The following is a 15,082-nucleotide window of genomic DNA, read 5'->3' as shown; positions in this document are numbered from 1 at the left end:
TAATAACAAATCATATTTTCTGTGTACTTAAGGGAATGCCTTTTATGAATGTCTCTATTTTTGTGAATAACGTATGTATATAACAAACAGGTGTGGAAAAGATTAGATGAGAAATCTAATTGATGATTTTAAACTAATTTAAGTAATTTATTATATTACTGGACTTTCATCTACCATCACATATTTCCCACAAATTATCTAATTTCTATTATTCTTAATAGTCTGTTTTTACTTTCACTTGTATATTTTATCATCTGCTGTCTTTTACATATCTTTTAACACATTAACATCAATCAAAAACATTATTGCAGCTTCTCAGATGTGAAGACCTTTAAACCATTAACTGCAGATATAAGACCATGTGTAGCAATACTCCATTTTTTGTATCAGCTGGTTTATGAAATACATAAAATAATAATTACAAATACATGTTAACATGTTGGATATGATGAGGTGGCTAAACACTAAAATATCTGACGGATAAAATGTGTTTTTATACATGAAAAACCTTCTTTATTGTTTAATATCTAGTAGATAAACACAGGTTCAGTTATTCCTTGACTCGTGCTGCCCTCTCGTGGCTGAAGACGCTCACTGCAGCGCGTGGAGTCAGAGCTGCGGTTTCAAACACGGTGGCGTGTTCATGTCTCTGCGTTTTCTTCCACACGCTTAAATAAAGTAACTGAAGCGACGCCACCTCTGGAAACAGACCAGGGATCAGTTCAGATGAATGTTTTATGTGTGAGTTCAGGTCCTCAGCGTTTCTTCCAGGTGAATTTCCTTCGTGCTCCCTCCTGACCGGGCTTCTTCCTCTCCCTCACTCTGGGGTCAGGGGTCAGCAGGCCGGCTGGGGAACACACACAAACAAAAGAGAGAGAGACACATGAAACAGGAGGGGAAGAGGAGGAAATCAGGAGGATTTTGACTTTTGATCTGTTTTGTTTCAATGTTCTGTTCAGCTGCATCACTCTGTCTTTATTCACGTTTATTTTATTTGACCTACAACAGTTTTATGGTCATCGTAGCCCTTTACACTGTGTTCAAACTCCATTTATTTAGCCACAGGACTGGGAATGGACTTGTACTTATGTAACGCCTTTCTAGTCTTCTGACTACTCAAGGCACTATGACAGTGTTTGTCACATTCACACTGATGGCAGTGGACATCTACAGACCATCTAATCTAACCATTCACACCACATTCACACACCCATGCGAGGAGTAATTCAGGGTTCAGTGTCTTGCCCAAGGACACTTTGACATGTAGACCGGGGGAAGTGGGGATCAAACCACCGATCTATCAAATGGAGGGCGACCCACTCTTCCACTGAGCCACAGTTCGCTGTGATCATGTAGAAAGAAAACCTGCAAGATGACACTGCATGCTCTCCACATGTCATTTTATTGCTACTTTAAAGGATCACACGGGTCATTTTACATGTTTTTTGCAAATTAACTGGAGATTTTTAGATCATCATCGATTCATCTCAACGTCTTCATATAGTTTCTGTTTTTGAATCCACTTAAGAGCAGGGTCTTGTTTGGAAATCAGCGTTTTCATGCATCGATGAATGTGATGAAAGCCGTTTTAGTTTTTAAAACCTACCCAGAAAGTCCGTTAGATTCATTTAAACAATCTGTAGTTTGCCGTTTTTGTTGCACTTTGACTCTCCAGTAACCACCTCACCAGGAATAATAATCAATAATCCATAAAACATTAATTTGCAGGCACTTTTCTAAACAAAGTGGCAAACAAACAAAGTGCTTTCTCAAAGCATAAAAAGTAACATTAAAAAGGAGACAAAAATATAAAATGTCAAAAGTCGAGAAGTAAAAAGAAACATTAAAAGAATCTGGATTTAGTGTAAAAAGTGACGACCCACCTTGCCTCATGGCCTCCACCTGCCCCTCAGACAGGAAGCCGAGCAGGGCCCGGGACACGGCGAGCCGCAGCGCCCCCGCCTGGCTGGACCGCCCGCCGCCGCTCACGGTGCACTCCAGGTCGAAGCGTCCCAGCAAGCCCATGAACTGAAGCGGGAACATCAGCTGCTCTCTGGAATAAAAAGAGGAGGAAATGACCAGGAGATACTGAAGAATGAGGTGTGGTTGAGCGGGCGGAGCGGGAGCGTGCGCCATTTAACAGATAGCAGTATCGACGGCGGAGGCTTAGCTAATTTAATGTCTGGTTGGGCGACTTTTCAGACAAGCACAGAGGATCCCGGAGCTGTGAAAGGCTTTCTTTTTACAATCTCACCACCACATATTACAGAGTAACTTCTGACTCAGCGGGAAAAGGATAAGAGTGTGTGGGTGTGTGTGAAAGTGTGTGTGAGTGTGTGTGCCAGAAAAGAAAGTGTCTGTGTTCTGGATGGCGTCTCGGGCTGAATGGCCTATGGCTGCTGACAAAGTCAATTGTCACCTCTCTGCTCCAATTACAGCCCGTCCTCACACTGCGTGACAACGCCAGCTCTGGACATTCACACGTACACACACACACACACGCACACACACACACACACAGAGACAGAGACACACACACACACACAATCACTCAACTGTGTAATTAACTTACTACAAGGAGATAAATAAAAAGCGAGGCGATGCTGTGAAGAGTGAAAAAGCTGCTTTTTAATTTTTCTTTTTTTTCTCTGAAGGTTGAGGAAGTAAAACGCATCACGCCGTGCATTTTAAGGAAAAGCCGTATCTGTGAACGACGCTGCAGAGAGAAGGAGAAGCTCTCCTCTTACCTGTCTTGAAGCACGGAGAAGTAGTGCAGGTAGTCGACGCCGTTGATGGAGATTCTTCCGGAGCCGCAGTCTCGAAGAACCACAGAGGAAACAGACGACTTCCTCCAACCTGAGAGGGTAATAACACACCTGTATCTCACTTTGCTGATCATAGATTACAATCAATAGAGGAGGAAATGTTTGTTAAATGATTCTCATGTCTCTGTCTCTGTGTCATTCATCTCTCTTTAATGCATGTTACAAATTCAGCTTCCTCCCCAGAGTTGTTTGTGCTTTGTCGTCTCGCAGGTCTCTGCTGATGGTGGTGGTGCCTGCTGCCGTGGTCCTGCATGACGCTTCCTGCTGCTATTATAATCTATCACCTTAGCTGTGCTTGTTTCTACTGTTCTGCTGTATTAATAAGTCATATTCACATTACTATAGATATTATTATAGTTACTGGAAGTGTGTCTGTCTCTATCTTTGTGTCTGTCTTTGTCTCTCTCTGTCCATCTGTCCGTCTTCTCTTCCTCTCTCCGGTGCAGACAGATGTGCGTCCTCCACAGAGCTGGGTCTGTCTGACGTTCCTGTCTGTTATAGTGAAGGTTTTCGTCTCCACCGTACTCTACGGGGGAATTGTTGGGTCTCTGTAAATCATAAATAAGTCATAGAGTGTGGTCTTTACCTACTCTGTAAAGTGTCCTGAGATAACTGCTGTTATGGTTTGGCACTGTAAATAAAACTGAATTGAATCCATATACTCCTGAGACCTGAATTTCTTGACTAAGTGGAGATTAAAGTGACATTTTCTGGTTTGTCTTCAGAGCTTTGGTTATTTGTTAGGCTCCAAATAAATCAGTTATTCATTTATCTCTAATATAAAGGCCCTCATTTCTTTCTGGGAACTTCTCTAAAACATTTAACAGATGCAAGAAACACATTTATCTTCCAGGCGTTTTGAAAAACTCACAAAAAAAAGGACCCAAGTTGCATGAAACTCCAAAAAGTTGTATTTGCATTTTGCTGTTGACAAGTTCAAAAAGACCTGAAGTAAATCTCAAAACTTCCACCGAATGTGAGATGTTTTTTTAGTATTCTGTGTGTATGTACCCTCCGCGGTGCTGAAGGCCACGCCCCTGTCATCTCGCTCCAGCGTCGGCACCATTTGCTTCCTGGACTGGACCTCCAGTTGCTGGCGGTAGCGCAGGACAAACTCCTCCTCTGTGGCGCAGTGGGGCATGGACAGCAGGCGCTCCATGAGCCGGATGAAGCGATCGTACTGAAGGAAACAGTGTCAAAGTCAAACTCCATCTGAATGTAGGCCACTTCAAACAGAGAAGCATCGATAAAAACCTCCTTACATCGTGAGTGGAGATCGTTTCCACCAGCGACGCTTCCAGTTCCTCCTTGGTGAGCCACCTGCTCGTGCCGAGAGAGCTGAGGGGGAAAGATACAATAATGTCACACGATTTGTAAAGTCTTGAAAACAGAAAGAGCTTTTCCTGCACGTTGTCTCTGCTCACATCTGTTTGACGTCGTCGGAGGAGAGTCCCTTGGCTCTCAGGCGATCTTGGTGCTTCTCAATCTTCAGGATTTTTCCGTACATCTCCTGAAATACACCGAAAACATGCAACATTCAGGGTTATTGAGAGTTATTGTTACGAGATAACCGATGGAGGCAGTGGTGGACTTTTTTAATATGTATTCGTGGTGTCTTGTGTGACACAAGAATAAAATCTTCATCCGTTCTGGACTGATTTGACCCGAGCTCCTGTGGTTTGCGTTTGTCCTGAGGCGAGGCTCGAAGGAAAAGTGAAAACATGAAACTCAATAAATGACAGGACGGTTTCAGGGGTTCTTTCATCATTAGATCTCTCGCAGTGGGAATCACCCGAGGGGGAGTGTGTCACGTCAATGGGTGCAGACAGACAGACGGATAGGAGGGAGGGAGGGAGGGGGAGAGGGTGCCGGTCACATCCCCTCAGCTCCACAGTGCCTGGGTGAGAACTCATTTCCCCGTCAATTATTCACCAGATGTTTGTTTAATTCCTTCTTGATAGAGTGTGCCTAATCCGCTGCCACTCCGACCTGCGACAGAGGGGCACAGGAGGAGCCGGGGGGAGGAGGGGATGGGGGGGGGGCAAACATCAAGCAAAAACCAATTTTCTATGAAAAAAAAAAAAAAGCGTAATAGAAAATCGGAAATAAGAGGAGACAGGAGGAGAGGAGTGGATGTGTTACATGTTGGCAAACACTGGGACAATGGCGAGGAATAATTTGCATGGATTGGCCGCATGAAAGAGGAGAGGGTCAGTATCTGGATACGTTTAAGTCGAGGTTGTTACGGAGGCAGACTCTCTCTATGCAATGAGTGCTCTTTATATGCACGGCAAGAACTTCAAGTTGGGGACGAGAGCGATGATAAAGAAGCTCTCTGGTAGGAGCTCTCTGGTGTCGACTCTTCACCGTCCTGTGTTTGTTTGGTAAGCAGGTGTAGACGGGGTTAAAGTGAAGGGGGAAGGTGTGTTTTGCCAGCTTCCCCCGGAGGGCTGTGGCCATAAAGCGCTCAGTGGAGCAGTGAGGAGGTTAATGTGCCACGCTGGCTGAGCCCAACGACAGCACACGGCAGAGCAGCCGAGCAGAACGGCGGCTCAACACGCGCCACTGCCCCCTCCTGGCCGCACTCGTGAGGTGAGAGGCACGGCTGGTGGAGTGGGCACGAGACGACGGGAGGAGGAGGAGGAAACAGGAAGAGGGAAGGTGGAGGAAGAGGAGAGAGTCTGCAATCACTCAGCTCTCAGACGTTCCCATTTAAACCAGCAGCAGGGGGGAAGAGTGCGACTGCAGGGCACAATGGTGGGTCTGTGTGTGTGTGTGTGTGTGTGTGTGTGTGTGTGTGTGTGTTTTTATGTATGTATGTATGTGTGTGTGTGTGTGTGTGTGTGTGTGTGTGTGTTTATGTATGTATGTGTGTGTGTGTGTGTGTACCAATATTCAGAGATCACACCTTTCTGTGTTTTAGATTCTTTTGAACAAGGTCCGCAGCAGACAGGAAGCGAACAGTTGAGCATGTGAACACAACAAAAGGTGGAGGAAGAGGAGGTGAAGAGGAGAACCCTCCCCCCCTTCTCTTTGCCCTCCTTGCATCGAGGACCCGCTCTGTCTCACCCCGCCTCCCCTCAAATCCCCACGGAGGAGTCGCTCCCTGTGGCGGGACAAAGCCAGACGTGCCACACCAGGACACAACAACACACCGTAAACCCCCGACTACATTTGAGTGTTTTGTTATTGTGTTATGTTTCCGAGTTGATCAGTTATTCCTCTACAAAGATTCTCTCCATTTTAAAGACTCATTTAGATGCACTTTCAAGATGCAGGTAGCTCCATTGGCTCCTAACATTGTCAAGCCTGCTCTTTACCTCACTGTTCCCCCTCCTCTGGAGGACACGTACGTGCAGGTACTCCTGGGTGAACGCGCTTTTACACTGGACTACCTCCGTCACCTCCCTCTAATCTCCCACCTCTCTATCACCCTGGCTCTATTCAGCCGCAGCTCTCCGTGTGGAAAAGAGGATCTGACGTCGCCTCTCCTCGGGGACGCCGCAGCCTTCTCTCGACTCGCTCTGTCTGAATAGGATATAACCCGTGGGTGCACAAGGGGGGAGGATGAGAAGAGCCAGGGACTTAAAGCCCTGACGGTGCTGCCTGGTGCTTCAGCTGCAGTACTCACATGCATGAGGGTGTAGTAGGACTGTTTGCCGGTGTAGAACAGGAAGTGGAACGGCCGCCTGTCTTCTCCCCACTGCACAGCTTTAAAGACAGGACACAGAGTCACTTTACACGACCATTCTGGAAACATTTATCATAAAACGAATAATAATAACCATCGTGCACACATTACAAACCTCTCTGCCTCGGAAATATTTCCTCTGGATGCTGGAAATGAAGAGAAATTCACATTATATGCATTGTTTTCTGAGGGTTATCTGGAGAGAATAAGGTGCATAATTTGCTCACAAGCATGAAAATAAGTGTTTATTTATCCGGCATATATATTCCTGACGCCCAAATAGGTTTTCTTGTCTAGTTTTAATACGGAGGTGAATGAAAATGACACATGACAAGTAAAAAAAGTCCCTAAATGTCACACCAACTTATAAAAGTGACATTTCTATCTTAATCATGAACGGCCGTTAAACTGTAACATCAGCGAAGTGAAGTCTAAAGCCACATGGACGTACCTTCATGATGGGCCGGGCTCTCTTCTCAAACAGGCCGGAGGGGAAGAGGTACTCGATGCTCCGCTGTTGGAGAGAGAAAATAAATAAATAAATTAAATAAACACTTAAGAGGAGAAGAAATGACAGTGTGAGAGATGGCAGATCATGACAACACTGACACGTCCAAACAACGGAGGTCACACCAACGGCCAACAGTGAAAGTGACAGAAGAAGAGGCGCAAGCTGCTGGCGGGTTCAAGGAAAGGCGAGTGTCGCGTGTGCATGTGTGTGCGTGTGCGTGTGTGTGTGTGTGTGCGTGTGTGTGTGATGCTGTAGAGTTGGAGGAGAAAACAAGCAGAAAAAGGCACAAGTTTCTGGCCTGGCTGACAGCGAGCGGAGGACACTGTGTACATCCAACAGTTCACTCCAAGTTCATCCTCCACTGTGTGTGTGTGCGTGTGCGTGCGTGTGTGTGTGTGTCCGTATTATTAGCAGGGCTACAGATGGCACTGTACATGTGTGTGTGAGAGAAGAGACGGAGACAGAAAGCGTGTTGGCCCCGCCGCACTCATCAAGACAGTCTGTTCATCTTCTCTCCACTCCTCTTCCTCTCTTTCCTCCTCTCCGTCGGTTCAATTAGTGAGGCAGCAGGTGCTGCGTGGAGGAAGCAGGTTGCTGCCTTTAAGGTTGTCAAAATGAGGCAAAGGAGCTGGTCGAGAGAAGTGTGTGTGTGTGTGTGTGTGTGTGTGTGTGTGTGTGTGTGTGTGTGTGTGTGTGTGTGTGTGTGTGTGTGTGTGTGTGTGTGTGTGTGTGTATGTGTAAAGGTGTGAGGGACAGGAAGAGGGAGCGAAGTTAAAAGGGTAAAAAAGAGAAGAGGAAGAGACGGGCAGAGAGAAGCAGGGAACAGATGAAGACACTCCGGCGCGTCCCCTGAGCCTCGGCACAATATGGCGTCGCTCCCCGAGGGAGCAAAGACGGAGTGACACGGGGAGAAAGAGTCCAACTGTCAGCCGTCAAAGCGAGCAGCGCCGTGTCGCAGGAGGGTGATGAACTGTACCAACTCCAACGACATTGTGGACTCAACCAGGCGGAGTTTTTAACAAGCGGAGACAAAATCAAAGCAGCCTCTCGTGACCACGTGAAAAATGACACAAAGCTTCAACAAAACCATCTTTTTAAAAACCCCAAAGAACCACGTTTCCTTTTCCCATCATCGATCGACCAGTTTGGGTCAAACGTCCAGATTCTCTGAGTCCAGCTTCTCCAAAGTGAATATTTTCTGGGTTCTTTCCTCCTCGATGACATTAAACTGAATATCTTTGACAGAATAAGACATTTGTGGTCGTCTACTCGATCCACACACGTCACACTTTTCTGACAAACAGCTGATTAAACAACAAGAGGACAAGTAATCAAGATATTCAGTTCATATTGAAACTCATTAATCCTATGTTTGCTTGATAAACAACTTAAATTATCTTAAATAATTCAAGATTCAAGAAGCTTTATTTAAAGCTAACATCAAATAAATCAAACAATAACTAAGTGTGACAGAGTGCAACAGACATTGTGGTTAAACGTAGGTTTATACGATATACAACAATACGCAGCGTGCAGTTTAGCAGCAGATTAAATAAAATAAGTACAAACTAAATAAGCGATGAGGAGCGATAAGTGATAACTTTTATAAATAAACCTAACATTAAGGACTAATTGACTAATTAATTAACCGGTTAATTGTTTTAGAATTAAATTAAATATTTTGGGCTTTAATCTGGGCTCTGGAAACGTCTTAATTAGTGTTTTTTTAATATATTTTCTGACATTTTATAGAAAAAACGATGAATTAAATACATCTAAACAAAAGGGATATACCACTTTCACTGTATACCAATGTATGGTTGGTATGGTTTCAAAAAGGAGACTTTTAACACATAATTTCATGAAAAAAATGTGTTTTTTCTACAAAGTAAAACTGATTTTATCCCGTAAGGGTCATCGTAATTGATGATAACAATAACAATAATAATAATAATAGCTAAACTGATATATTCTGAGATGTTTATTGTATTGTGAACATCTGTCCGCTGCCATATCTGTGTTCATTCAGACGTCGCTCTCCTCAACAAGACACTTGGAGCCCAAATATTTCCATTCATTCATTAATTAATCATTTATTGCGCCGTGTCCAGCGTTCACTTCGTCCCTGTCTGTAAAGATCCTTCTGATTTCTGAGTCTTTGTCTCTGTCACACCTGAAGAGCCTGGATTCCAAACCGGGGCGCGGGTTCCTCCCTATGCGCCTCTCCAGTCCTCCCAAATTTTCCCCCTATCCCTCCGCACGTTTAACTCTGCGGCCGCTCGCTGTCTCTTTGGCTTTCACAGCCCGGCGCCAACAGCTCTCTTCATCATGTGTGAGGCACACTGGGGACCAGGTGAGTGAGGGTGCAAAATCAAGCTAATGGGTTGGAGCAGTGAGGGCTGATGCATCGCCAAAATCCGGAGCGAGCATGTGGGTGTGTGTTTGAGGGCGCTGCTAATGTCCCTGATGCAGCGGATTAGCCAGAGGCTCCACCTGCTGCTGCTGCTGCTGCTGCTGGAGCGTCGACCATAATGATGATGTGAGGAGACACAACACCTCTCCATTACTATTAAACCTGAACCATATTATCTTTGTTTTGTAATTATCTGACTTTCATTTGTATTGTTTCAGACGGCCTGTTTTCTCCTTTACTGCTGTTTATTTTCTGTATCGTGCAATTCTTATTTTAAAGCGTTACAAAATACAAACTATGAGAGGGGAAACGTTCCTTAGAGCCAAATGAAAAGTGCTCAGAAAGTCTGGCTGCTTCTTGGCCTCCTCTTTGAAATGGTGGGACCAAACAGATCTGGTACAGACGGTTGCTTTAGGGCGCACTCACACTGTCCATCCGCACTGTGCCCAAGCACGTTTCACGGCTAAAGTCTAGTTCATTTGTGCAACCGTACCGCGCCTAGCTGCAGCCAGCTGGCCGGCCACGGCTGTTTGGGAGAGGAGGGTTTTTGTAAAGCACGTTTGCACATGTACGAGAACGAGCACGAGGCCTACGGCGGTTCTGATTTCATTTTCTGTGCGCCTGTTGGGACATAGAAAAAAGAAGGAGGGACCATGCGCGGACATTTCAAACAATGGCGGCGAAAGGTTCACGTTGGTGTGATGCAGAGGTGGAGTGTTTACTGCAGATTTGGTCGATGAAAAGATTCAAAAACAGTCGACAAGACGCACAAAAACTCTGAGGTCTACGGAAAGATCTGGAAACAAAGCCACGCATCGCCATGACGTCATCAATGCGTGTGACGTGTTACGGCGTGATGACGTATAGGCAGCAAGAAGCATTCTCCGAGGCCCAGGTAGTGTGAGTACAAACGGGCCTGGAGGGGGGGACAAGGACCCTGAAGCACGGGGCACGGGACGGACGCACAGTGGGAGTGCGCCCTTAGTGTCACATTAACACCGTTGACATGTCTGAATACATTCAAACTTCCTTGCACAAGCCTGTTTGTTCTGAGGGTAGATGAAAATCATTTTAAAAATAGGCCTCAAATCTGTAGTTCCACTTTTAAAAAGGCTCAGTGATTTACTAAAGCAGACGGGCACCGTACGTTTCAGCAAATGTTACTCAAACAGGAGCAAACAGTGCATTTGTTGTGGACTTTTTTCAGTGGGAGGTGAATACGTTTGATGCCCCAGTGAGCGTTTATAGCAGCAGGACGAGGGTTATGTTAGTTTTGGTCATGGTAATGAGTAAAACGTTAAATGGAGACATACTTGATATTAATGCCAGCATAAATCATATTCAATAAGCCCAGTTTAACACTTGAAAGAAAAAACACCTTTGCACTTACTACCTTTTACTTGCTTTTAGAAACAGATTTTTAATGTCGCTGAAGTATGCTCGATTAATGGATTATTGGTTTACTGACATGCTAACCTAACACGTGCATCCTCTTACTGGTCAATGTGCCTGACTTTGATTATTTTATTGATTTTAAATAAGTTAAGGGATGGTATAATATAAGGGATGTATCCAGTGAGGCACTGTTGCACATTGTTTATTGTTGTCCCATGTCACTCATGTCGTCAGGTTTCCATCTCTTTTAATTATTAGCTCTTTGTCATCGTATGTGTCATTATTGTGCATTTTACTGTTGGTTTTTGCTCGAAAATGGATTACAGTATTGGTTTACTGACATGCTAACACAACACGTGCATCCCCTTACTGGTCAATGTATCTTACTTCTACAATTTTTGTGTTGATTTTAAATAAGTTTCATTAAGTCTGTTTATTGTTTATTGTGTATTTTCTTTGTTTCTTTTTCTAGGAGTTCATCTGTTTTAGTGGTTTTTGTATTTTAAATAAGCCCTGGGCTTCTTTTCCTCTCCTGCACAAATATTTGCCCTGTGTTATAAAATATGATTATGTTTTTTTTTTTTATCATTGTACATAAATATATAAATAAATAAATAAAGTCAAGGGATGATATAAAGCAGGAGAAAGTGGTAGGAAGAGCAGAGACAGCAGTGTTTCCATGCATGCATGCACCAAAGCCCGGCGTCTCTCACATCGATGTCCTCCTGGGTGAAGTGCTCCGGGTCCTCCCCCATCATGTTGGCCAGGTGCCGCTTCCCGATGTTGAACTCCTCCACCTGCTTCTCGATGAACTCCATCGTGACTTTTTTGGGCCCTTCAGCGGCGATGTTCCGCTTGCGAAGGGCAGAGCTGACACACACGTGCCTGCTCGGGACCTGCTGCACAGGAGGACACGTGTAAAGACACGTAACATGAGCCGAACTGCAGTTAACGGCTCAGTCTATCATGCAAACACAACTTTAACACAGTTATATCACGCTAAAACTAAACACAACGCTGTCTGAGTGTAAATTAAACAATCCTTCAAGCTAGTTCCGGCTACGAGAAGATGCTAGCTCAAGGACGCGCGTGTATTATGCTCCGTTTCCATGACTACGCGTTGTTTGTACACACATATTTCTCCGGTTTATCAAAAACAACATCTCCCGTCACCTGTCGGCTGAACCGCGACGTGACTGAGGCTAAACTCGGGCTGCAGGTCCCACATCTTCCCAAAGTCCAGCCCACGGTTCGCACACAGGACGCCGCCATGTTTCCCCGACGGCGGTGACGTAACGGCGGAAGTTGTAACACGTCACAGATGCGTTCCAAAACAAAACAATACAAATTAAGACAATTATTTTGAAAATATGACCACAGCTTTTTTATTGCTTTGTTAAAGTTATTGTTTATGCCAGAAATGTGATTTAAAAATAAACTATACTATACTATATATATATTATCTATATATAGTATAGTATAGTTTATATATACTATATTATTATTAAAGTACCATACTATTACCCTGCGTCCTATACTGTATCTTCTGATGTTTTACCACATCATACACATCATTTCATTAATATTACATTATATTAGGCCATATTAATACAGACAACACTAGCCTTTTTTTCTGTACACTGCTTAGACTGTTAATAAAAAATATACATTACATATTCAAAAAAGAGTGGGAATAAGTACAATTTATTGAACTTATTAGTAATAGTTCATTATTAATCTTCCTTTTTAAAGCAAGCCTACACAATAAATAATTTACTTATACTTGTTCTAAAATTCAGATCACCACTCAACAAGATAATAAATTGCAAACATATTTATCCTCCATCTCTTATTCTTATAGATAGATAGATAGATAGATAGATAGATAGATAGAAAGATAGATAGATAGATAGATAGATAGATAGATAGATAGATAGATAACTTTATTTATCCAGAGGGGAAATGAGGTCATCGTAGCAGCGGTACAAAACAATCCGAAATACAAAATATAAAGAACAATAAGAATTTAGTATCGCAGATTTAAAACACTACATTACAATATACTCTGTGGGTTTTAAGTTGCAAGATAAAGAGAGAAGAAAGGTGCATTTTTAATGACAGTGGTAGATTTCAGTCATAAGTCAATTGAATGATGTGAGTGTGTTGTTGTGCAGCGTCGTAGAGTCTGACGGCAGCAGGTAGGAACTGTTTCCTGTGCCGTTCTTTAAGCAGCGAGGTCGAACGAGTCTGCTGCTGAAGCTGCTCTTAAGCTCGTCCAGGGTTTCCTGAAGGGGATGAGAGACATTGTCCGTGATCACCAGCAGTTTTGCATCCTGTGCTCCACCACCTCCTCCAGAGTGACAAGCTTAGAGCCAATATCATATATATACTGTAAATGATTATGCAACTGTGTGGTCTGTTGTCATGTGGTTTGATTAATCCAGTTCATTCTATTCTTTTTTCAATGTAATATCAATTACATGTAATAAGAACAGTAAAGAAATGTTCATTAATACAATATTCACTATACTAAATGTGACCATACATTTACTGTTTATCATGCCAAGGCACTTTACTTTGTCTTTAATTGCTCCTGTATAGTTGTATTTTGCCACTTCCTGTATGTCACTATGGGAAGAGCTGGAAAGTATCACAACAGTTTGTTTAAGAGCTGTATGTGTGGGGGACACAGATGCATCAGAGGTCGTTTTGTTGCATGTGTCACTTTCATTTAACCAACACCTAACACATCTGAACTGGAAAGGAAAGTATGGAGGTAAAATTAAAAAAATAAGGTTTATAAAACAGCCATCCGTGAGGAACTCGGAGTAGAGCCGCTGCTCCTTTGCGTTGAAAGGAGCCAGTTGAGGTGGTTCAGGATCATCTGGTAAGGATGAACCCTGGGCGCCTCCCTAGGGAGGTGTTCCAGGCACGTCCAGCTGGGAGGAGGCCTCGGGGAAGACCCAGGACCAGGTGGAGAGATTAGATCTCCACACTGGCCTGGGAACGCCTCAGGATCCCCCAGTTAGAGCTGGTTAATGTGGCCCGGGAAAGGGAAGTTTGGGGTCCCCTGCTAAAGCTGCTGCCCCTGAGACCCGACCCCGGATAAGAGGCTGAAGATGAGATGAGATGAGATGAAACATTTCTTCAAACCAGAAACAAAGCGAGAGAAAAAAGAAAAAAAAGAAGAGAAGGAGCTGGATGAATCAAACCACATGACAACCGACCGCAAAGTTGCATAATCGCAGGGAGAAAACAAACGGAGCAAATAAAAATGTGTAAATTCCAACAAGGCCAGAACATTAAACAACCGAGTGCAGTCACTTGCATTAGCCGCTTCACATCCACAACTTTTTTTCTATCTCCTCGACATCAGTCACAATCGTGTTTTGTTCTGCATGATCATGGAAATTCAAAACATGCCGGCCACATGGTGCCGTTAAGAGCCAGATCTGCAGTGATCCTGCACGAAAGCTATTCCTCATGTGTCCTTTTTTCTAAAGGTTGTAAATCAACACCAGCCATCGCCCACATCTTCAATGCAACAACCACTTAAAACGCTTTTGTCTGCAGGTTCAGAAGTGACCAAATCCATCTGTCACTTTCACTGCTCTACTATCAGAGCTTTGCAGAAATAATGGGCTTAAAACTGTTGCTGTAAAACCGATATTGCATATGCAGAGACGTTAGAAGGATTTCTTTCTCCACCGCACGATCACCATGTCAGGCGCCATTTTTCTTTTTTTGCATACAAGCAATTCCTACCATCACACACAACTATCTGAAACCACTCTGACCCCAGAGACCCAACAGTACTGAGGCTCCGATGCCCTGTCCGGCTTAATGCAAACGGCATGTGAGCACCATCTGTGTTGCGTGTAAAAACTCCCTGACAATAGCAGGGGTACTGTAAAAGTCACGCCACAGGATTTAAAGCGGCGGATCCACATGACTTATCAGAAATAACACCATAAAAATGCTTAGTCACCGTCTGCCAAACACGCTGGCAAAGCTACACATAAAGCAGGGTTGTTTTGCATATGCGGTGCAATTGGTGCTGCGGTTTCTGTGGATTCCTCCTGCAAATGAGCACAAGCTGCCACCTCCGACAAACTTCACTCCTCCATGGAGCGACGATTTACGCACCTCAACACGTCTTCTGTACTGTCAGTTTACCCCTTTGCTGGATGGAGCAGCGTGCAGTCAAGTGCCTTGCTCAACAGCATGTGTCTGTTTTTACCTCAGAG

At 44.1% G+C, this 15,082-nt stretch overlaps 1 protein-coding gene across 2 annotated transcripts; it reads right to left on the bottom strand.

Moving 5' to 3' along the window:
- Nucleotides 1–492: 492 nt before the first annotated feature.
- Nucleotides 493–12,121, bottom strand: mrps9 (mitochondrial ribosomal protein S9). 2 transcript variants are annotated; one of them, XM_083937854.1, is made up of 11 exons: nt 12,009–12,121; nt 11,549–11,731; nt 6,968–7,030; nt 6,632–6,662; nt 6,457–6,536; nt 4,250–4,335; nt 4,088–4,163; nt 3,837–4,005; nt 2,748–2,856; nt 1,884–2,053; nt 493–847 (listed from the first exon to the last, which is right to left on the bottom strand). In XM_083937854.1, the coding sequence occupies exons 1-11, from the start codon at nt 12,105–12,107 to the stop codon at nt 756–758; spliced, it is 1,158 nt and encodes a 385-aa protein (XP_083793980.1). In that variant the 5' UTR covers nt 12,108–12,121; the 3' UTR covers nt 493–755. The 2 variants fall into 2 exon arrangements, with proteins under 2 accessions (XP_083793980.1, XP_083793979.1); XM_083937853.1 differs by having other exon boundaries at nt 11,549–11,734; nt 12,009–12,110.
- Nucleotides 12,122–15,082: the final 2,961 nt, after the last annotated feature.

The sequence above is a fragment of the Echiichthys vipera genome (genome assembly GCF_963691815.1).
Source record: "Echiichthys vipera genome assembly, chromosome: 23".
Lineage (NCBI taxonomy): Eukaryota > Metazoa > Chordata > Actinopteri > Perciformes > Trachinidae > Echiichthys > Echiichthys vipera.
The sequence above is the reverse complement of the archived record's forward strand: the minus strand, read 5'-3'. Positions and strand labels throughout refer to the sequence as shown.